The sequence below is a fragment of the Blennius ocellaris genome (assembly GCF_963422515.1).
Source record: "Blennius ocellaris genome assembly, chromosome: 14".
Classification (NCBI taxonomy): Eukaryota; Metazoa; Chordata; class Actinopteri; order Blenniiformes; family Blenniidae; genus Blennius; species Blennius ocellaris.
The window spans coordinates 22939353-22962514 of NC_137663.1; the positions used below are offsets into that span (position 1 = coordinate 22939353).

The 23162-nt window shown below is 45.0% G+C and overlaps 1 protein-coding gene across 5 annotated transcripts in view; it reads left to right on the plus strand.

Moving 5' to 3' along the window:
• Positions 1–23162, plus strand: part of abr (ABR activator of RhoGEF and GTPase) — a 133891-nt gene that overhangs the window by 106429 nt on the left and 4300 nt on the right. For 4 of the 5 annotated variants that reach the window (XM_080508799.1, XM_080508795.1, XM_080508796.1 and 1 more), the window contains 4 exons: positions 21595–21654; positions 22085–22194; positions 22567–22706; positions 22863–22997. In XM_080508799.1, the coding sequence (XP_080364925.1) occupies positions 21595–21654; positions 22085–22194; positions 22567–22706; positions 22863–22997 (445 nt within the window). Of the gene's footprint in view, positions 1–10712; positions 11171–21594; positions 21655–22084; positions 22195–22566; positions 22707–22862; positions 22998–23162 lie in introns of those variants that run through there. The other variant, XM_080508798.1, reaches the window with a different exon arrangement.

Consider the following 23162-nt stretch of genomic DNA (forward strand, 5'->3'; position numbering starts at 1 on the left):
GACGAATTATTCCACTTGGATCATGAACCAAGAAAATATCTAATTTGATATTTTTCGCATGTTATCCATTTGTAGGGTTTGCTTGAGAGTCGTTGTGCCGGAGCCTAACAGCATAACATCATAGTGTCACATGCAGATAAAAGTTGATTTACTAACAAAACTTCAACTGACTGGCCCCACTTGAGATTAGTAAAGTGCATTCCTGCAGAAAGTGACCGGCGCTCTCATGACAACAATACACATGCTCTCACGTAATAATACTGCAGATAAGGGGCACTGTTAACCAACAGGCATCTCAAATAACTCTTGACACATTTCACTTTCACACGCTATTACTGATGCAAATGGTGCTAATCAGCTGTTTTCACAGTGTTGTCATGGTGAGAGAAATCAGTTCCCAAAGTTCTCAGTTTGACTTTATTCAGATGTATTTTTCCAACTTGGGATTTTGAACTTTTTTTTTTTTTTTTACTGCATCGTAACTCATGAATGCACAAGCACATGCCCTAGTTAATTTTGGTACCACAGCAGTCTTGTGCAGACTCCCATTTCAGCGTGAGTCAGCGCTTTTTGGAAATAGTGACTTTGCAGAACTCTTTAAAAAGATCTCGCGTCAGCAGTGTGGCGCTACACGTACACACGTGTGCAGCCCAGCTGAAGGTTGTGTGAGTTTAGTTCGGCTGTGAAGACAACATAAGCTGCTGTCTGTTTACCATCTTCGACGGAATCGATCGGACATCTTGAATAAAGAAACCCCTCGTTCTTTGCCGCCGCCCCCCCCGAAGGAATCTAGAATCGGGAGTCACGTGCACCCACGGACAACACTTTCCACGACACCCGTCCCCACAGCGTTTAGACCTCAAGGTTTTGTGTTTCTACTACAAACCTCGGTTGCATAACTCTCTCCCCATCTCGTGCGAGTCGAGACCGGCCCGTCGTCTCACCTCCTTCAGTCCCACCGCCCTTCCTCCCGGTCCGCAGAATCTTCCAGGTGGCTGCGTCCAGCCAGCCCTGCGTATACTCTCAAGACTGAATTATTCAAGCGGGTCAGCTTGTGAGGCTGCGCTCTCTTCATCGCTGGAACTGGGTCACGCTGTTCAGATGTAACGCAACCTTGTCCCAGTCAAGCGCAGATCACAACACTGAGATCACAGCGCCGGCACGCCGACTTCAGTCGCATCACGCCAAAGGGGAGAAATCACACCCCGAACTTCAGCATACAACCAAAATAGCTGCCGACGTGGCGGAGGAGAATGTGTCATCCTCGCCCTATTTACACACATTAAGCTAACGCCAAGTGTGACAGCAGCTACAAATCCTGTGCGTGCATACCAACAACCAAACCTCGGGTTAAAAAAAAAAAAAAAATGCAGCAACTTTTGAGCTCCATCCAGAAAAGCCTGGGTGCTGCAGTGATGTTTAAACCTTCTGTGGAAAGATTTCACGGGAGAACTGAGCTGGATCTTGCGGATTATGAGATCTTTTGGTGTTACGGGGGCCTCATGAAGTCTCAAGTCCAAAAAATCTGTCTCCAGGTTTTAAACAGGTAGATTCTCCTCATGCAGCTTCAGCTGCAGTTCAAGCCGCGGCTGGTTCATTTAAAGAAAACTGGTTTAACACAGCTCTGATTGTATGCCGTAATGTTTGCCTGGATCAGATGTAATCAAAGTTCACTGTGTCTTTTTGCAGTAATTATCTTCACCGCGGAGGCTCTGTTTGTCTTTTATCTGAAGAAGATGATTTCTGCTGGTGGGAGAACAAACACTGCAGTGCAGGAGCGATTCTCCTCCTAATGTCATATCTTTATAACAATAAGCGACGGTATGATAACCATCCTCTTAACATTGTGTAGGCTCCTTTTCCTGAACCTATATTCTACAGACGGTAGTTCGAACCAGGAACATTCACTGATCACGGATCACTGGTTCACTACTTTTACTATCTTGGACCACTTTTGACAGATAGTGACCCCCAAACCCGGCCCGCAAGAAGCTCAAACAGGCCTTAGCCTTAAAGCCATGCTGTCAGGGTGGGTTTATAAAACCGTGTATAATTCAACAGTAATAGGAGAGGTGTTTTTTTACATTTCATTGTTTTTTTGCTTTAGAAGTTTTCATTAAAATTAGATTCATGTTGAGATTGCAGTCATTTTTGTAAGTCGTCGTTTGGTTTTGCGAAATTTTCATCACGTATACGCCTATATATACTATAGAAAAACTTAAATGATTAAATTGGACGTTGTTGTTTTTATAAATTGACTTTTTAGTGCTGTTTTTTCAGAAAATGTAACAGAAATACAAACATTAATGGAACAAACGGCAAATCCATCTCGGAAATAACATCTCACACATACTCTCCTTTATGGTAGATTTTGAGCTTCTGCCTTCTGTTTAAAGGTTATTATTGCATTACTTTTCCGGTCAGGGTCTTCCGAAATGAAATTGGGCTGCATGAGTGGAAAATATTTTAATGATGTAAAGAAATAATCCCATTTTATTCTGAAAGCCTTGTGGAAGAGCTGATTTTTGCAGCTCCGCTTTATAAAAGAGTCCGGGATGCCGAGTGTCTGTGTGTGCGCTGAGTCGCTGTGGATGAAATCGAGGAAGAACGCGGCGCACACAGAGCGTGACCTCATTGTTTGGTCGGAGGCTGCGGCGTTGCCATCTCACCATTCGCTCTTGCATCACTCTGCCTTTCCACCTCTTCTGTCTCACCGGCCTCACGTTATCTCCGCCTCTCTTCCTGCGTGTAAATGTCCTGATCATGCACCAAATGTGAATTTGATTTGTGAAATTTTTTATTTTTTTTTCCCTTCCACCTACTCACAACCTTGTCTTCATTCCAACCACACCCAACGACACACGACTGACTCGGGCGTCATGCTAATGAGACACCCCCCCCCCCCCCCCCCCCATCCCCCCCTCACTCTTCTTCAGCACTTTTGTTCCAGGGTGCTTAATAAGTGATGGAGCAGTTAATCGGAGGAAGATGCCCCCTCCAAACTGCTCAGATCTAAGAGAAGCAGGAATAATCTACAGAACACCCCCAGGCTGTGATTTCCCAACCAACCCCCCCCACCCCCCCCCCCCATCCTGCACTCCCATCATTGCTCTCTCACTGCACCCTGAAGGACACTCCCTTCAAAACCCCCTTTGCAAATACACACACACACACACACACACACACACACACACACACACACACACACACACACACACACACACACACACACACACACACACACACACACACACACACACACACACACTGCACGCGAGCACACTTTTTTTTTAAGCTCCATTTCCCCTTCCTCCTGCCGGAGCTCCAGCAAAAAAACAGCAGGAAAGATCAAAGAGGTGTAGTGGGTCATCCAGTTATCCATCGACGCTAAACCTGATTGAATTTTCCGCTCACAACCCGGATCGCAGCTCCTCACTGTCATCCAGCCCAGACCGTCAGCCAGTCGGAGAGACGCGCACGATTAAGATGCAGCGCTCGGCGATATTTTGATGAGTAAGTCAAACGAGCTCAAGGCCGCGTCACGTTGCCTTTTAATTTCATAATTTTTCAATCTCCGAGTTGTGAACCATCGCCTTTTCATCCCCCGCCGGTCGGCGGCCGCTTCTGGAGTTACCGTCAGGTTAGCGTCAGAGCTCAGGTCAAAGTCTGGTGTTTATTTTGACATGAACACAGTAAACGTGATTGTAAACGTGTGATTCTTCTGTTCTCCGGGTTTATGCGCCGCAAGTTAAATGGAAAATTAGAGTCAATGCAGTTGCACGAACCATGAAAACAAACTATGGATTCAGAGCTGTCGGTATTGCGCTTTGTGCATAATTGACATCTTCTAAATCGACACACCTCCTTCACATCGAGTTAATTTATTGACCGACCAAATCGAGCGGAAAGTTGTCCCCACGCTCGCGTGTCGCGTTGTGGCGACGCCCGTAAATCACTAAAAGCATTCATCACATCGACTCCCTCCTCTCATCCGAGGCCTCTTTTTATATTCTACTTACATTCTTCCATCCTGCTTTCATAATACTGCAATTTAATTAGTCTATTGTTCCTGAAAACGTTGTAAAAAATTAGAACTACAAACAATTTAGCTCACAAAGTAGCTTAATCTTAATTATAGTAGTTATGTAATGAACCCCTTTTCCGAATGGAGACCAAGTCTGGAGTTAGCTTGTTATTTTTAGTCAAAGAATGTGATGGGATAATAGTTTCCCTCTGCTTCCAGTGTTTATGTAACGTTAATGAATCTCCATTTTTACCTTTCAAATTCCTGCTCACACTTGAAAACCTCATCGGCGATGAAATATTGTTCCCAACAGCAACGCAGAAATTAATCTTGAACCCCACTTCGTGGAAGTTGGACACAGAATTTCCATGCGGACGTTTTCAGCATCCTGTACGGTGTTCACAGGATGTCGCCCATACGGCAGGACCGTACGCTAACCGTACAGGAAGCATTGACCCACAGCCGCTCCACAAATTGATCGTTATTTTATCAGCGGGCTCGGTTTATCGGCAGTCGGATGCTGAAGGCTGGAGAAATGCACAGTCGACAGAACCGGGGTGCTTTCCGATGAAGTTTAAAAATGAAGACTTTACTTGGACCCCCCCCTTATCCAGTCTGCTCATATGGAGCAGCTTCACGAGGGGCTGCGCCACCAGCCCATCTATAATTAAGAGCCGGGGCCGGTCCTGATGTCACAGCCGTCGGCACGCGGGGCTGAACCGTCTGCTTTCTCACCTTCATCAAACACGCAACTGGAAATCAGTTGAACGCCATCTTTCATCTGCTCATAAGGACAAACCGCTGTGAAGAAGGTTCGGAGCAAGAACATTTTCTGGGTAGTTGATATTTATTGAGGCGTCATTTCCACGTTTTCTGCAGTGAATGCAACTTTCTAAAAACAACTCCCAAGGTGGAACTTTTCGAAAAAGCTCCGACTTTTCGAAAAAGCTCCATCTTTATGGAAACTGGCAAAAACGCGATTATTTGAAAACGTGCGCTTCCAAAATGTCACGACTCCCGGTCCATGTTCTCCTGGGACTTTGCAGCTTTATAGTTGAGTCACTATAGCAATCCAACCGCGTCATTTGTTCATACGAATGTCCATATCCTCACCGTTGTTGATGTTTATAGCGTATTGTTCTGTATGTGTGATTTCATTGCAAAACAAACGGCGCTCACTCGTGGCCCAACATGAAAACGACACAGTTTTCAAGGCTTTCTGTCGGCGCTGTGTGAATGGAGTTCGATTTCAAAACGTGAAAATGGGAAACTTTTCTCAAACGATGCGTTTCACTTGCCTAAAGACAAAAAGTATCACCCAGGGCACATTTAACCGAATTACCATTTATCTGAAAAACATCAACATCAGCTCCTCTATCGCCGTGGCAACAAACGGCAAGTGACAAACTTGGCACCACGAAAACGCGTTCGGAGGATCGCTGATTACTCCGGTCTCTTTCCTTTCATGTCGTCCTCCATTCCCACAAGAACTCTTAATCTTATCTCCCTCTTGGCCTCCCTCTTCCTCCTCCTCCTCTTCCTCCTCCTCCTCCATGCTTGCATCTTTTTATCATCCCCATGTCTCCCAAGCTCAAGGCCCCCGAACGGTTCATCATCGCCTCCGTTCATTTATCTCTGCACTACAGTTTTATCTTAGCGAGGGAGTTTTACCTTCTTGGAAAATAAAAGGGGCCATTTTTCTCGAGCTTGGTTAAAAACCATCCGACCTGCTGAAGCTGAACATCTGACATAGTTTGCCACTGACAAGGTTCAGACAAATATTATCCCTCGTGCTTGATATATTACCATAGCTTTACATTCAAATGTCACATATGGGGGGAAAAAAAGAAGCTTCTCAAACCTCCTAGTTATGAGTTGTCTGGGTCTGTATTTACAGTGTGTAGGTACTGTATGTTCCTGGTGTCATAAATAAGGTATGAGCAAAGACAGGACTGGATGTATGAATGTACAGTATGTGGTTGAGATCTAAAGGGGGCGTCGGGGGGGTCATGCGTGTTTGCTTTATGGATTCACTGACATGATGCGATGTGAAGTGTTGGACTCCGGATGAACCGGTCATATAGACACCCGCTGCTCCTCTCAGCTACCGTTGGTACTTTCAGGTTTTTTTTTTTTTTTTCTTGACACTACAAAAGGCAGCCAGCTGTCAAAAAATGTTTAAATGAGGTCTGTACATGACTGGAAAGCAGATTGTTGGTGTTTCAATTCCATCTAAATGAGACTGCGTCGGGCTCGTTTAGCTTTTTTTTTTTTGTCTTTAGATCAAAGCCAGGTGCTGCACTTTGATTTTACACATATCTTGAGGTTCACTTGTCGCTAGGTGCTCATTCCTACCAAGATGTATCGTCCATACAAGGAGTGTCAATGTCATTCAGTTCGATCTTAATGGAACAAGCCTTGCAGGTCAGTTGAGGTGAACCACGACCGTTATTATGACGGTTCGAGCTCAGTTTTTGAACAAGGTCACAGTAACCCTGCGTTTTGATTGATTCTCAATATGTCATCGATGACCTAATTGTTGAGGTCAAAGCTGAAGGTCGGTGTGAGAGACGGTGCAAATGTTAAGAACCTGCCTCCACGATGACTGTAATTATAAGAAAACAGCCGTTTCCCTTTTGAAACTAATATAGTTTTAAGTTTTTTTTGCCAAAGTCTGCACTCAATATGTTTTACCCCATGTTGACACAGTCGTTATTATTGTCGAAGCGTCTGATCATCTATTAGTGACAGACGCAGCTTCATAATTGGATGGAGAGAAGCAACTTTGAGCTGGTATCTTTGAGTTAGTCTGATTTATGAGCGAAAGCCAAACTCTCCCGGATTCTGCTGCTTCAGTTTTGACATTTCATTATAAAAATGGAACTGCGGCTGTCAGGCTTTCGCGCTCCCCGTTGATGGATGACTGCTCCTGCGTCAGACCCGCCAAGCACACATGTACAGTGCGAAAGCAGTTAAAATGTACACAAGCAGCTCCCGTCTCTCTCTCTCTCTCTCTCTCTCTCATCTGGCCCCAAAAATATCTCCTGCACCCCCATGGGGATTTCTTTTTTTTTTTTTTTTCCCTCCTTTCAGTTTCAAAACATGGTTTTCCCAGACATTCTTTCCGAGATGTGACGCAGGGACTTTGTATGGCTCATACTTACCATCCCCGGGAGTTAAAAATACTCTGTGGCGGGGAGGTTGGCTGAGGTCTCCTCTATATTACCCCCCCTTTCTCTCTTACGGTTTCGGTTACGGAGTCATACGGAGACATACGGGCCATCCCGCTCGGTGTTTCATCATGACCACAGAACACACAGCAGCCCACATGTTTTTACGCGGCGGTATCGCGCCGTCTGCTGTTATCTGAGGCGCCTGGCGATGACACGCCGCCCCCGTTTGCCTCGGCGACTGCGAGTTTAGTCCAGAGCCCACCTTGACTTCAAAGTCGCCCCCTGATTGTACTTTCATGCAGTGTTGTTTTGAGACGAACCGCGAGGGAGGAAACCAGTCAGTCGACATTGAGAAGAGGGTTGTCAAACTCGTTCAAACCCAGCCTGCTGGATGACCTTTGAAGATTGCGCTTTATTTTCTTTTATGAGAAAATTTGGATGTGATGGAAGTGTGTTAAAGAGAGATTTTCATGCATCAAACCTAAGAGAGACATTTCTGAGTCATCAGTATTTATAGGACGTTTTCGGTGAAAACGCATCTCTTTTTTTTGGCGTTTTCTTTTCAGAAAAGTGTCGCATTTACGCAACGACCTTTTGAAATCGACGTACTTTTACACTGCAACGGCCAAAATGTGGGAAACAATATCGTTTTCATGTTGACTGGATGACGTTTGTTCTTGTAATGAAAGCACACACATGCACACAGAAAACAATTCACATTAAGTTTGCAGGGACAGACGACCATGTTGGATTGTTTTTAGAGAAGACTTTCAACTATAAAACTACCAAGTCCCAGGAGAATACGTACTGGGAGTCATAACACTCTGGAAGCTGCCATTGTTGCTTTTTTAAACCCAAAACTAAGGAGTAGCGTGAGACTTGTCTGTATTTATAGTGTATGATGCTGCCTTTTTCCTGGTTTTGCCCATTTTATCTTTTGAACAGATACGCGTCTAACAATGCTGATGTAAAATGTTATTTATCAGCCGTTCATCTATTTATTGGGACTTTTATACCGTCAGAGAAAATAAGGTAAGATAATGCATTCTGGGTTGATATTACTTCTCTTAGATTGGATTTATTCCGTCAGTTTGATGTTTTACCGTGACAAGTTACTGAAAGGGATGTTTTTCTGTGGGGGGGAAACGGTTTATTTATTTCAGAAGGCGTTTCAATGTATCGCCAAGTAAACACAGCTGCTTGCCCTCAATTCCGTGGATCAAGGAAACGGCAACATCTCTTCCTTTCCGAGTCCTTTTATGAATCCGTCTACAATCAGCAGGCAGCAACCTGCTTATCAGGACACGCCGACTCTGAATCATAACTCGCATTGAGCTCATCAGACATCTCTCCCGGCCGGAGCTTTTAAAATGCAACGTCGCGCCCGTAACCTTTCCCCAGCAGAATTTCTTTTTTTTTTTCTTCTTCTCTCTTCTAATTCAAAAGGGATGGTGCACGTCGAATGGAGATGGAGTTTGACAGGCATACACAGCCTCCCCTTGCCCCCATATTGATCCATTATACAGGGGAATACGCCTCTTAGGAGAAGTCGGCTCCCGTTGTCCTGTTGAATAAACATGGTGGCTCGCGCCACACGTCTCCCAGAGTGTGTGTGTGTGTGTGTGTGTGTGTGTGGGGATGTCTTTGTATGACTTTCCTGTGTCAACAAGACAGGCTTAGCAAAAAAGGGTTAAGCATTGTAGTGGAAAAATACACCCACGTCCACCACGAGCAGAGAGAAAATGGTGGAAATTGGAGCACTGTGGGCGCGTGGCGGGGAGAAGTCATCTGTAGAGAAAAGGCAGGGTAATGGACTCGCAGTCGGAGGAGGAGGAGGAGGAGGAGGAGGGTGGAGGGAGTTTTTGCCGTAGTCTGAGATGGAATGGCACCGTGAAGGTTTCAAAAGACTTTTGGTACTTTGAATAAATGTCAGGAAAATGTTGTTTTTTTTTTTTTTTTTTACACATGCAAATATGCTTCTTTGAGTACACACACCGGCAAACCAAGACCCAGCTTACACGACAACATTTCCAAGAGAAAACGCATCGGTTGTTGCGTTTTCGTTTCAGAAACGTTTCACATTTACACAGCAATGGGTTAAAAACGATGTCTGTTAAGGGCAGAATTGCTGAAAACGAGGATTTCCAGTTTGGCCACGAGTGGAATTGTTCGTGTCATGAAAACTCGGTGGACAAAATGCAGTATGTGATCAATAAAAATTGCGAGTATACAGACATTTATAAGGACCGATGACAAAGTTATTATTGCCCATCTACTGTGCTGAAGGACAGTTTACTGCGCCCGTGGTGTGTGCGTGAGCAGTAGCAGCATTTCCACCGTCTACACATTCCGAGCGTTTTCAAATAGTTCCACCTTGGCACAGTTTTCAAATAGTTGTGTTTTTAACTGACTGAGCATCATTGTCGTCTAATTAAACCCCAAAACGCAATAAAGATCTGCGTTTTCACTGGAAAACATCTATGAGCAATTTATCGACCCTTCTGTCTTCTTGAGAAACAGGCCATCGTCTGTTCATTACACAGTGTAGAAAACTTCATAAGAAAACAATTTCATTAAGAATTTACATTGTAGCAAATATATATATAGAAGAAACAGTGGTATTTCCAGAAATATATACAGTAATTTACAAATGATTCATAATTAGAGGCCAGTTAGTGAAAAGCAAAGGGTCATGTGACATGCGGTCCAGGTCTTTCCTGGAATTTTTCTCATAGCATCTGCAGGAGCTGTTCTTGAGCTTCTCATGTAAAAGTCGACAGTTGCAGAAAGAAGCTGCACAAAACTGTCTTGTCTGTTTGAATCTGGGAAGAAAAAAAAAAATCCATTAATGCCAAAAGCATTCCTTTGGGAAACGTGTCTTACTGCCAATGGAAAAACAAGCAAACACACACTGCAAAAAAATGTTTTATTTATTTGTATCAGTCCAGTTACACTTCTGAAAACCTCGTAATCAATTAGATTAATATGACGGCTTCCAGATTATGACGAATGACGAGGGATGAAGGTGGAAGCCAAGTCTGTTTATAAAAGCTTGCAGTCGATCTTGAGCACATCTTAATCACCCGTCTGCGGTGGAGATGGAAACACTTTAAAACACCTCGTCACATTTCTCCCTCCCTCTTGTCGACTCGCTTCCTCAAAGTGCCGGCCGGCTCTGGGAAAGGTTGACGAGGGGTCAAAGCCCTGAACAAAACACAGTGTTTAGCGAGCCATTCCTCCTTTCCTCCCTCTTTAAAACTCTCTCTCTCTCTTCCTCATTGACTGTTTACTGCGCTCGCCTCCCTCCTCTTCCTCCTCCTCCTCCTCCTCTGTGGAGGTGTGTCCATCAACATCTGGAGAAGCAGGGCTGCTCAGTGGTGGCAGGAGCTCATTCATCCCTCCCTCCCTCCCCTCCCTCCCTCGCTCTCTCTCTCTTTCTCTCTCGCTCTCCCTCTCGGGCTCTGTTTCTGTGTTGGCCGCTGTGGAAGTCAGTCTGCACAGTGAGGAGATGCTGGCAGCCGACTGCGGGACGAGCTCACAGCAAGAGGAACCGACGTGGAATTATCATCCGGCTTATCAAGGAGACCATGGCAGCATCTTGTTCTCCTCCCCGTCACTCCGTCAACCCATCGCTTCTTTTCTGAAGTGACTTTTAGAGTTTTTATCTCAGCTGAATTTTGTTTTTGTGGAGCGAGGAGGTTACCGTCCTCCACCTGCATATTTTTTTCTTCTTTTTTTCTTTTTGTGGTAAACGAGGGGGGGTGATTCAGAGAATCTTTTCGGTATGACGGAGATCCTGGTATCGGATGTAAACTTGAACTCGGTGTGCGAGCGTCTGGAGCAGCACTGCTGCGTGGACCAGAACCAGCACAACCTGTCCTCCAGCCAGCCACAGACCCCCGTGCTCAAGAGGCACACCAACACCGGGGCCAAGCTCTGGGGCCGCGTCCGGAGCAAGCTGCTCAGACAAAAGGTCTCCGGCTGACATATGCACACACACACACACACACACACACACAAGCTGTTTTCTCTCTTTTATCTTCTGTTCGTTGCATTTGTTCTCTTCCATTTATCAGTGTGTCACTTCCATCTGTTTGTTCAGCCTCTCTTTTATGCTCAGTGTGTCCCGGTCCATGTGCACTCTCTCTCTCTCTCTCTTTCTCTCTCTCTCTCTCTCTCTCTCAGTGCAGAGCTGGCTATTGTTCTTATCTGATGGCTCTGTTGACTGCAGTACACACACTGATGTAGTGATGGCTACACTCTGACCTGCACTGACATGAAGCATGGAAGTTATTTGAAGCTCTTCTATATATCTAACATCAGTGAGAATACTTAACATGATGTTGATATGATTCATAAAGTAGACCGCCTCTTAATTTTGTTAGTATATCTGCTGTAAAATGTATCGGCTGAACTGTACATTAAGCTTGAAGGGTGTTCTCACAGTGACAGGCGATGGGAAAAGGATGCTTTTTAAATAACGGATATTTAAAAAAACAAGATTATTATCCTGAACTGCACTACCATATAATCCAAACAAATCCGTCTGTCTCTCTGGAAGCTGTTTATTGCAAAACAAACAAAAAAATAACCTCCACTTGCTGTTGCCGCATCCCCGCCACTTTCCACATCCTTTACATTTACAGCTACTGATGATAACTTAAATGGCATTTCCAAGCAAAGCGTGCAGGTTATTGGTCATGTTGGTAAATCAGATCAGCTCCCTCTGCTGTCCGTTTCAGGGAACGTGCGTCGTCCTCTGGCTGAATCAGTTCCACCACATTTTGGCAATTTAAAAAATTCATGATCCGTTCCGTGATGCTTGATGCATCAGGATTCGAGCTGACGAGACTTGCAAAGCAAGATACTTAAGAATGCTAATTTAAAATATGATATGATATGATATGTCTCCTTTTTTTTCTCCAGTGGAGACAGTGAGGGAGAACTTATGGTCAAGCGCAGGATCGTATGTGGACCTTTTGTTTTTCCACTTACTGGCTTGTAATCATGAATCATTTGTAAATTACTGTATATATTTCTTGAAATAAATCTGTTTTTATACTATATATATATATGTATATATAACATTTTTTTGAAAGTACGTAATTTCAATTACCATTATCAGTCATGCAAAGAAACACAAGACCTTAACTGATGCGAAAGTTATTAGGGTTTTTGTTTTTTTTTAGCTGAATTGAGTAGAACTTGTCTCGGCTTGGCACTGTGGTCCAAGTTGTTTTGGTCCCTTCAGAAAAATCTATTTCGAAAACCGCATTATAAGATTTCTGTCTGGTTTGTTTTTCTTCTATTGTAATATCCGACTCCAAATCTCATTAGTTTCCAGGATGTCGCCTTCTCTCTGCGGTTTCTGCATCTCATTGAGAAACAGTTGCTTCTGTATTTGTGCTTTAAAAGCTTCAAGAAGGAGGCCACTTGAATTAATCGAGACAAAAAGAGGGTCTAACGGACATTTGTGTGTCTCTTATTTCACTTGACTTTGAGACCAGCAGCGGATGGAAAATGTAGCCATCGCTGGTACGTGCTTATTATGGGATTGAGGCTCAATCAGAAAGGGCCAATTACTATCATTTGGTGGAGAGATGGAGCTTGGACTGAGTGACCCTTTGTGTTGAGGGATATGTTACCGTAAGTTGTGGCCACACACACACACACACACACAGGTCTGGTGCGGTATGGTTAAACTGAAGTAAATGCTGTTTTTAGATCGTGACTCACCGTCGGGAGCCGGGGCTCCTTTTTTCTTCCCTCTCTTTCCTCCAGATGCTTTTTTGGATGTGAGCGATGGCGAAGAGGCCCGTGAGCCAGTTCTCATTCTACACACATAGCTCTGCACGCGCAGCTCGAATCGTGACTCATAGAGAGACGGACCCTCGGCCTTTTGTTCCCGGGTGCGTTCGCACATGTTCATTCAGCAGCCCCCCCTCGTCTTCGTCACGAGTGCTTGGCCAGCGTTTCCATCCGAAATATGCGCGTGCATAGCAAACGGGGGTTCACGACAGAAGGAGCCCGGGTTGGTGTGACCTTTGCCTCCGTGCTCTCCATTATTCAACAGGAGCTCGAGGAAAAGCTGACCACTGCGAGAGCCGACGGGAATAAAACGGGGGATTACGCGCTAAGCCCGCACTTTATTGAAGTGACACAACAGGCCCAGTACTGATTCGTTCCCGCGTCCCGGTGTCAGAAGACACCATGAAGGAGGTCTCTGTATTTTGTCACAGTTCAAATACGGCGTGTTTACCTGCCACCCCCGCTTTATTACTCTGCAGAAATCCCTTCTCTGAGGAGTGCCATTCATCCACCGGCTCGTTCTGAATGAAGCTTTCAAAGTTGTTTGTTTTTTTGGAGTAAACTTGCGTTTTGATCTAATCACCTCTGCCTTTCTGAGTTCCTGCCTCTGCTTTATGATGTTTGCTGTTAGAAGGAGGAGAGGTGATCACATTACAACAACACAGACATTATCGGGGCGTCTTTAATGATCGCTTGTCGTTACGTTTCCATCCATACATTTAAATATGATATTACCGTTCTCTCCAGCTTCCATCAGCTGCTTTCAGGGGAAACCGGATAGCTTTTCGTGGTTTAGTTTAGCTTTTGTTTTAAATGGAAAATGCCAATATCCATAATGGAAAAAGAGCCACTTGACGTTCCTGACGGGGGGGGGGCATGCCGACTTCAGGGCGTATTGTTTTTGTTTTGTTTTTCCCTTCCCTCTTTGTGCACATCTGTGGCGTGCATCATGTTAATTCCCGGGTCTTTAGAGGAATGGGGATGTTAAAGGATGCGTGAGGGGTTGGAGGTCCACCGGGGATTCGGCTTCACTCCTTCATCCTGAAGCAGCACCTAATTAAGACGCGGCGTGATGAGGTGGGAGGCTGGCCGGGAGCTGGGAGCTCTAATTGGACTGGAAGCAGACGTAATGTATCTCTCACTTCCCTGCAAGAGAACAAATGATGATTAATCTCCTCCCAAAGTTCCACTTGGTCTTCTCTCGGAAATCCCTTTAGCCGTGTGTTTGATGACCTGTTTTAAAAATGTATTTTGACCGCGCGCTTTAATGACCTTGTTTTCCGGGTTTGCTTTTGTTTCAGCCAGCTTAGCGGGTGGAACAATGACGCCGCCGCCGCGCCAGCTTAGCCGTGATGGAGAATCACATCCAGCCATTATCGTGCACCCTCCACCTCGCTGATCCCACCTCTCGCCCCCGCCGCATTTTAGCCCAGATACAAAATGACACTCCTCCATTTGAGCATGTTGATTAGTGCTGATGAGATATTCAGGTTTCATCCCTCCTGCTCGCCTAAAATGCCAGCTAGTCCCCTAATGGTGTTTTTATATAGGCCACATAAATCTCCCCCCGTCCCCACTGGGGGGGGCAGAGCCCTTTATTGGCCCCAATCCATCCCCGTGTGCGGGACCTGTGATTGGTTAATGAGTTCCAGGAGGGAAAGATCAGATCAGTAAAGCATTTTCAGGTTGAAACCCGCTCTGACCCTCTGGCTCTGGGTCGTACGCGGGGGTGCTTTTAATATCTGTAAGGCGACAATAAGGCATCCGTCACCTAATTAGGCTTCCAGTGAGATAATAAGGGCTTCATCTCTTACTCTAAAAGTAGCCTGGGCTCTGATAATAGGAAAGTTACTGCAATAAATGTTGATTTTTTTTTTCTCCAAAATAGACAAGTGGTTTATTTTGCATGTTTCTTTTTTTCCTCAATGGGCAAATTAGAAAGCTGAATGATTAAAACCAGAAGTACACATATTGTTCATTTAAAATAAATTGGAAAAGAATATAGGATCTGACTCAACTTTCCTGGAATGAGCGTGTAACAAGAGACCTGCAGGCTCGCCTGTGTGACTTCCTGGTGGCTTTGGGGGGAAAACAAACAACCTGTAATTTTATTAGTAGCGAAGCGAAAACTACAAAAAGCTGCCCTTTGATTGGATTTTGTTGGGAGTTGTCTGTTCTCAGAGCGAGCTGGTCCACACGTTTTGACCAAAGTAGTGATGTGGACGCTCGTCTTCATGTCTCTTGTCAACAATGTAATCTGGTTCACTTTCAGACGGGGAGCTTCTGTTGACATGGAGACACAGACCACATTCAATATTTCCCCAGTCGTCGAATCAGTTTATATATTTTACGCCATCGTTTATCCAAATGGTGTTCAAAATCACATCAATCTGGACGACAAAGATATTGTTCTCAATTCTAATGGTCATTTAGATTGACGTTGCAAACTGGTTTAGGAAATGCTAAAAGTTCACAATGATTTAGATGACTGAAAACGACTGAAGCTGATCCTCTTCTCTCGTCGTGCCTCTACTTTTTGCTCTGAAAATCACTTTTTAGATGTATAAACATGCTCGGGGATGATCTCATGGCTCCCAGAGAGTACACGGTGTTCGTGGCAAATCCCATGAATTTGACCTGAACCGGTGAGGTAACTACTCGGCGTGCAATCACACGTCACCCCGCAAGACTGCAGATCTGCCCAAAAGGGGGGGATGAGGTTTAATCACAGGACGAGAATGTCCCGTCCCTTGTTGGCATTTCAGTTCACTCACTGCTGCGCTGGATTAAAGCAGAAATGTGGTGGTTTCCCTGTGTGGCAATGGAGGAAAGAAGTGTTTGTGTGTACACCCGATGTGGGTTTTTATGTAAGAGTTGAAGGACTGAAACGGGGGGTTGACAGTCATCAGTAACATCGAGGAGAAGCAGAGTTCCTTCCAACTGTGTTCAATGTTGGCCTCCTTATATATCTTTTTTTTTTTTTTTTTTTTTTTTTCTAGCACACATGAAGAAATCATGCAGAAATAAAGGAGATGAACTTTACGGTAACATTCTGTTTCTCCTCACGTACAGGATGGATGGCAGTTTTGTGTGTGTGTGTGTGTGTGTGTGTGTGTGTGCATCAGCACTCTTACTCATCCAGTCCGCAGGCAGCGTCATGTTGCATAAGCGTAGTACTCGTCTGCTGTTTTACAGGCGTTGTTTAAGAATCGCACACTGCCGGCAGAGATGCGAGGCTGCCCCGCAAATCGCAACTCTCAGTCGTCTGAGAATCCCCGCCGATTGGCTCAAACGGGAGAGTGAGGGGAGAAAGCGACATGGCAACTGAGTCGAAGACCTCCCTTGGCCGTGGCGACATCAGCAGCTGTTCAGCACAAAAAAAGCCCCTCTGCCGATGAAACATGTAAACATTATGCTTATGTGGTTCATGAGACTAAAAATAGATGCACGGCTGTGTGTATTCTGTGAAGGAAACGTAGGACAGCATGCAGCGTTCGCTGGGAAAAACAACAAGAACAACAACAAAAAAAAAGAAGGTGCAATCGGTCTCTAATCCCGCTAAAACCGAGGAGCCGTGCAGCTTCAACTACGTTCTAATTAAAGGACTAATAAAAAGCTCTCTGCAGCTGAATGAATATTTAATCAGACGGAGAGCAGCGGTGGAAAAAAAATTGCGAGGAAACAAAGAAGAAATTAAACAGCAATTCATTAATTTAGCATATCAAAAGATCAAGTTGTGATTTTTTTTTTTTTTTTTTTTTTCAAGGGCTGTCACCAACTCTAAGCAACAGTGAGCTAATTAAGTGCGTAGGGGTTTCATTACCAAGGCTTTACACATCATTTTTAGTCACTGGATGCTCAGCGATGCGTCTTTTAATAACATTTATATTCATACTTGCGAAGAACAAACAGGAATCCAGCACTTGATTACAACCCAATTATCCAATCTGAGCCGCGTGTGATATTAAATCTGCACGATTTCTCGAAACGTTGATGTTTTCACTGGACGTGGACGACGTTGCAGATGTGCAACAAACGATCCAGCCGAGCCAAATCTGTTCTTATAGGAGCTATTCTATATTCTATTTTCTGTCCTCCTGCTGCAGTGTTTGGGTCCAGAGGCACGTCTGCAGCCTGTTGTGTAGGAAATGTCAGCGGCGCCGCGGGGGAGCAGACCTCTGGATGCCCCTGTGCGCCGGGCTGTTGTCGCTGTCAGTCTCGACTCCACCGCAGCGCTGAGACGGGGGACGGGGAAGCGTGACAGACAGACCGGCCAGTTCCCGTAGTGTAGTGGTTATCACGTTCGCCTAACACGCGAAAGGTCCTCGGTTCGAAACCGGGCGGGAACAGCACTTTTCTCTTTGGCTTTTCAGTCCCGAATGCGTTTCTATAGCTGGACCAAGTCTCGCTGGACAAGTCTCGCTCCGGGCAGCTGCACCTTCACAAGGTGTGAACGTGAAGCTTTGCAGATGGATCGCGGTGGATAAGATGTGCTGAATTTCTCTCACCTTAAATCTCGCCAGCTCTTACAAACACTGGCAGACGTCTGTCTTTCTATTTATACTCCCAAGATAAGGTGTCCTCGCTGCTGTCTCCTGCCGTTTGCCAGGCCAGCCAGTTCCCGTAGTGTAGTGGTTATCACGTTCGCCTAACACGCGAAAGGTCCTCGGTTCGAAACCGGGCGGGAACAGCACTTTTCTCACGTGTCGCTACTTAAATGATGAGTTCTCTGAAAGTATTTCCATCCCTGTTCGTCTGATTGCACTCACACAACCTCTGAGAAAACCCCCTTCTTGAGATTCGTTTACAGTCCTCGTCGTTCCAATATATTAAAGGAGCCAACCAGCCGCGCTCCCCTGCACAGCTTGCACGACTTATCTTATCAGCTTGGTTCAGTCCCCGTGGGTCAGTCGGGGGCAGAGTACACTCTGTATGTACAACCTGACCCAAGGCTGTCCGCCTGTGTTACACATGATGTGCAGAAAGTCTTAGTAAGGACTGAGAAAGGAAAAAACTCGGATCCACCAGGAATTTCCTGCTGGAGGCTCCACAAGTGGGTCGTATCACATGTCGGGTACATTCCCCGTAGTGTTTGTTCCATAGATGAGGATGAGTGTGTGTGTGTGGATCGGATTAAGTGGGCCATACCTAGGGGTTGAGAGAACGTAAAAGGACTTCATGGTACCCGCCCGAGCCTTCAAACGCTCAAAGAGAAAGACGCTGTTCGCCTCAGTCCTCAAACACACATACGCGACATGTTATAATCTATAAATAAAAGAAGCCAGCTGGAATGTGTAGAAATCAGTGTTCGCTTGATTGAAAGTATTTCTGGGCCTGGCTTCAGGCAGCAGTCTGTTTTAGCTTCTCCTCGATTGTTCATCCTTTACCGATGTCATGGTCCAACAAAGGGAGCTTTGACTTTGGAGCGATGGGATCCTAATCAGAACCATGAAGGCCTTAGGACGTCGCGTTCAAACAAGAAACAAGAGACTCGCTTCCCCACTTTTATCTCTTCCTCGAACGTGTGCATGAATGCGCACATATGGACGAGACGCTCCACAATCCTCTCTGAGCATTCCTCGCAAAGGAAATTGATCGTTGTACTGTTCTTCTGTGTGGATGGAGATAAAAGGCCAGTGAGGCCGTGATGCTCTTCAAGCCCCCGGATGGTCTCGATGCGCAGTAAATCAGCCAGAAATAAGTAAGACCAAAACCACGGCATACAAAGTCATTAAAGCTGAACATTGGACTGATGTAGGCACCCTAAAAGAAGTTCAAACCAAGAATCTTCATTGGATCACGGACAAAACGGCAACGCTTTACTAACCGGCTTTAAGAAAAAGAGAAAAGTTGCATTTCACCTGCATCCTTCTGGGGTATCCACAGGTTGATCATTCATCGATAAACTACAGTGATTCCCTGTTGGAAGTGGGATTAATAAAGTCTGATTAATTTAGTTGAGATTGAGGAGTCAAATGGATCATTAAAGAAATGCACTGTACGCCAAGAGGTTATATTCTTACTATTCATTATTTCTAAACAGAACATACCAGATAAAACATCCCTTACATATTCAAACAGTGCAGCTCCTTGTCGACGGAGCACAAACAGCGCATAAATCAGTTCTTACTTTTACTACTTTCTTCTGCGTACAGTGCTGGAAGTATATCATGCATATGAGCCATGAATCGCATCCAGTGGAAAAATGCCCCCGGTGAAATCGAAGCAACAGATCATGTTGTATTTATACTCTTCTCTAACAAGGTTTAAATAGTTTAGTTTAATTAGTTTAAAGCTCGATTTTACACAGTGTCACATGTTCTCTCATACTGTGGTTATTTCAATTTTAAATTGTATCTTGATTCTATTTATTTGTGCTGTTTGCATTTTTTTTCTCCAAGCATAGCCAACTTCAAAATCTTCACTGAACAGCTTCAGTTCCCAAGAAACCAAAAGGATCCTGGTCTGATGCGGGTCACTGAGTCTAGCGCCTGCCTGTAATGGACCCTCTCTGTTTTTTTTACAACCCATTTGTGCGCATTCATTTTTAATTATTTATTTCTTTATTTTAAATTAGCAGAGTAATAATGAGCCGATGGTTAAGGGGAACATTTTATCATCTCTTCTTCTTGTTGTTGTTGCACTGAATCTACTTGGAGGAGCTGCGGGAGGCGAACATCAGTGACTCCTGGATCTTTGCCCAGTCCTCTTCTTGGCAGTGGCTGTGTAAAGATCCAATTGCGGTGATTACCTGTCCCTCGTCTCAAACCCCCGACCCTGCTGGGAAAACAGGCTTTAACGATAATAGGAACGCGTCAAAGCTGTGCCAAATGGCCTTTTTACGAGCTAATGAAAGACGCTCTCTGAGAACTTTTAACGGCCGTGGCCTAATGCTGACAATAAGAGAAGTGTGCTCAGCCCGGCGAGCATTGTTTTCCTCCAAGTCGAGCACCTCGGAGTTGTAATGACCCAACTGTTTAGCGTTAGACGCTGAAACGGCCTATAAAAAAGGCATTAGCTGCTGTGGCCTCGCGCAGCGGGAACAGGCTCCAGGAGACTTGAAGCAACAAACAAGCTGCCGTCCGCGATGTCTCAGTGGGCATCATGGGACGTGGGATGCAGACTGAGACAGTGTGAGGAGGGGGGGGGGAGTCTGAGCCTTCCTGGAGCCGCCGCTCCAGACAGAAGAGGCGTCTTTCTTTCCCGAACGAGTCTTTTTTGTCTCGGTGACACATGTGTTACAAACCCTAGTCACTCTGCTGGTGGACTCCGCTCATGCCAGTCGCTTCCCGTAGTGTAGTGGTTATCACGTTCGCCTAACACGCGAAAGGTCCTCGGTTCGAAACCGGGCGGGAACAGCTGTTTTTAGTCCCAGTGGAGGCCGACCCCACTCTGAGGAAACCGCTGGCCTGAAGGGGACATTTTCATCTAATAAGTTATGATACAAGATTCCTGCCGTCACGATTATTAAGTCTCAATCCTGCTGTCCTGGTGGAGCTTCTGCTTCAAAAAGGCCTGATTCCAATGAATTTGATGCTTTCAGCATTGTAACTATCTCTTCATTTGAATGCGCTGTTGTGAATTATTTGTGTATATATGTATAAATAGAGAGAGCGATCCATTTAATGAATTGTTGCAAACAAGTCCAACAATACTATTTGATATGGGAGCATCACAAAATAACGATAAAGAATTTCCAGCCACTGTTTTGAATTACTTTTACATTTTATGATTTAAGTTCTCAGCTGGAGGACACCCCCCCCAAAAAGCATTGTCGGGGAATTCCATAATAAAAGTAACAGCAGCTGTCCAGCATATGTTTTCAATCCATCCTCTGGTCTATTGTTTGAGACGTCCAAACTGTGTGAACTCGCCATTAGTTTTGATTATTTTGAAGCTGCACAACAAGTGCACGCACTCCAGAATATAAATATTATCCTCCATCACCAGTGACACTTTCGTTTTTTTATTCTTCTGTCCTCATTAAGAAGACGGCAGTTGATTTTATTCATAGGAGAATAAAATTCTACTTCAAGTACTAGTAGATAACTGTATTTATGCATGAGTAATATCAGTGCACGAAAATGTTACTCAATGGAAGTATTTAAGTTTTCCTCTTTAAAGCACACAGAACTGTGAGTCTGCAGAACCAGAGCTGAGGGACAAAGCAGCCATTTGTATTGGAAGTTAAATCGTCTTCATGGCTGCATTCTTTTGCTGTTTCTGATTGTCGACGAGTGAAACGTGAAATCCGAGCCGTCAACACGTCCCCAACACACATACACACACACACACACGTCCACTTGCTTCACTTCAGCAGCTGTCTCCAGTTGTCCCTGGGAATCACTGCCGCTTTCATGCTGAAGTATGTCGGGAGTCAAAGTCAAATCTCTGAGAATTTCCACAGCGACGTGCAGGTAGCGTCACTGCGACGTCGTTTTCCCACAACCTCCTCGTGGATGACTGTTCTTTATGAGCTGATAAACCATCATCTTCCTTTGGGGAAATCTCAGTGTGCTTTTAAAATCTTGTGGCCTTATTTGGTGAAAAACAAGAATCCTAACCAGTGTCTTGTGTTTCGTATTACAGCTGGACCCTCAGACGGTGCAGTCCAAGAACTGGCACATGGACGTCATAGAGATGAATGGGGTAAGACGCAAACCACTTTTTTTTTTTTAATTATCATCATTTGGGGATTTTTCTTGTCTTTCAATTATTTATTATGAGCGAGATTAATGGTAATTGTCTCGTTATGCCAATGACTTTGTCCAGCCATTTTTATAGTGTTTTTACTCTCCTGTCTGGTACCACTTTTTATTGCTTTCTTACTAACTGCCAAAGAATTCTTTGAACAATTTTTGCTTTGTAGGTTTTTCTCCGTCTACTTACCATGATATAACCCCATTATGCATATTGGTCTTTTTGGACAGTAGGAGAGACTAAGAGTATCTAGAGTAACATGCAAACTCTATATCTGGATATTTCAATTGAAATTCCACATCCAAACCCGGCGCAGAAACAAAAAGAAAGTATTTCAGTGGCCGTCCCTCCTACAGCTGTGCTGCGTCTTCCTCTCCAGATCAAAGTGGAGTTCTCCATGAAGTTCACGAGTCGGGACCTCAGCCTGAAGAGAACGCCGTCCAAAAAGCAGAGCGGGGTGTTCGGAGTCAAGATTAACGTGGTTACAAAGTGAGTATGCGATTGAGCTGGAATAATGCGAAGGATGGCCTGTTGAGTGAGGAAATGAAAATGCGGGGGAAACGTGGGAACTTAACTCCAGGAATCTAACTTGAAGTCACTCAACATGGTGGGAATAGTGCATGAAAATTATTAAAAAAAAAAAAGAAAAATCCAATTTATCACTGTGAAGCCAAGCTTCAACAGCATCACGTATGTAATTAGCAAAATAAAAACACATTTATATGAACTATTTATATTGACTTTTCATCAGTTTCGTCTTATATTGGCAGTGTGTCATTTATCTGTCGTCTTGTGGACATTACCAGTTGGGAAATGGTAACTTCCAAGCTGCATGATGACATCTGTGGTTTGTGTCGGCAGGCGCGAGCGCTCCAAGGTGCCTTACATCGTCCGCCAGTGCATTGAGGAGGTGGAGAAGAGGGGGATTGATGAAGTCGGAATCTACAGGATCTCAGGGGTGGCCACGGACATCCAGGCCCTCAAACTCGCATTCGACACCAGTAAGATCCCACTCGCTGTCCCGCGGCGGCGCTCTCTTCCTCCTGCCTTTCAAGTGGCGATGTGTGCGATTCGCTAAAAGTGAACGCCGGTGGAGACGAAGCAGGGAAACGGCAGCTGTGGCGTTTTGATGAAGCCGTGTGTCTTCTGACCCGCAGATACCAAAGATATCCTGGTGATGCTGAGCGACATGGACATCAACGCCATCGCGGGGACGTTGAAGCTGTATTTCAGGGAGCTGCCGGAGCCTCTGCTCACCGACCGCCTCTACCCCGCCTTCATGGAGGGCATAGGTGAGGCCCGCCTCCCCGATCCTGGAAGTTTTTTGTTCCGTCGTCAGCGTTTTCGCTGCGTTGCAAAAAAAAACGAGATCCAGTTGAGCGGCAGCGGGAGACGAGGGATCACGTTAAAGTGCCGTTTGGCTGTAATTGGATCTGACATCTTTTTCCTGTCCCGCC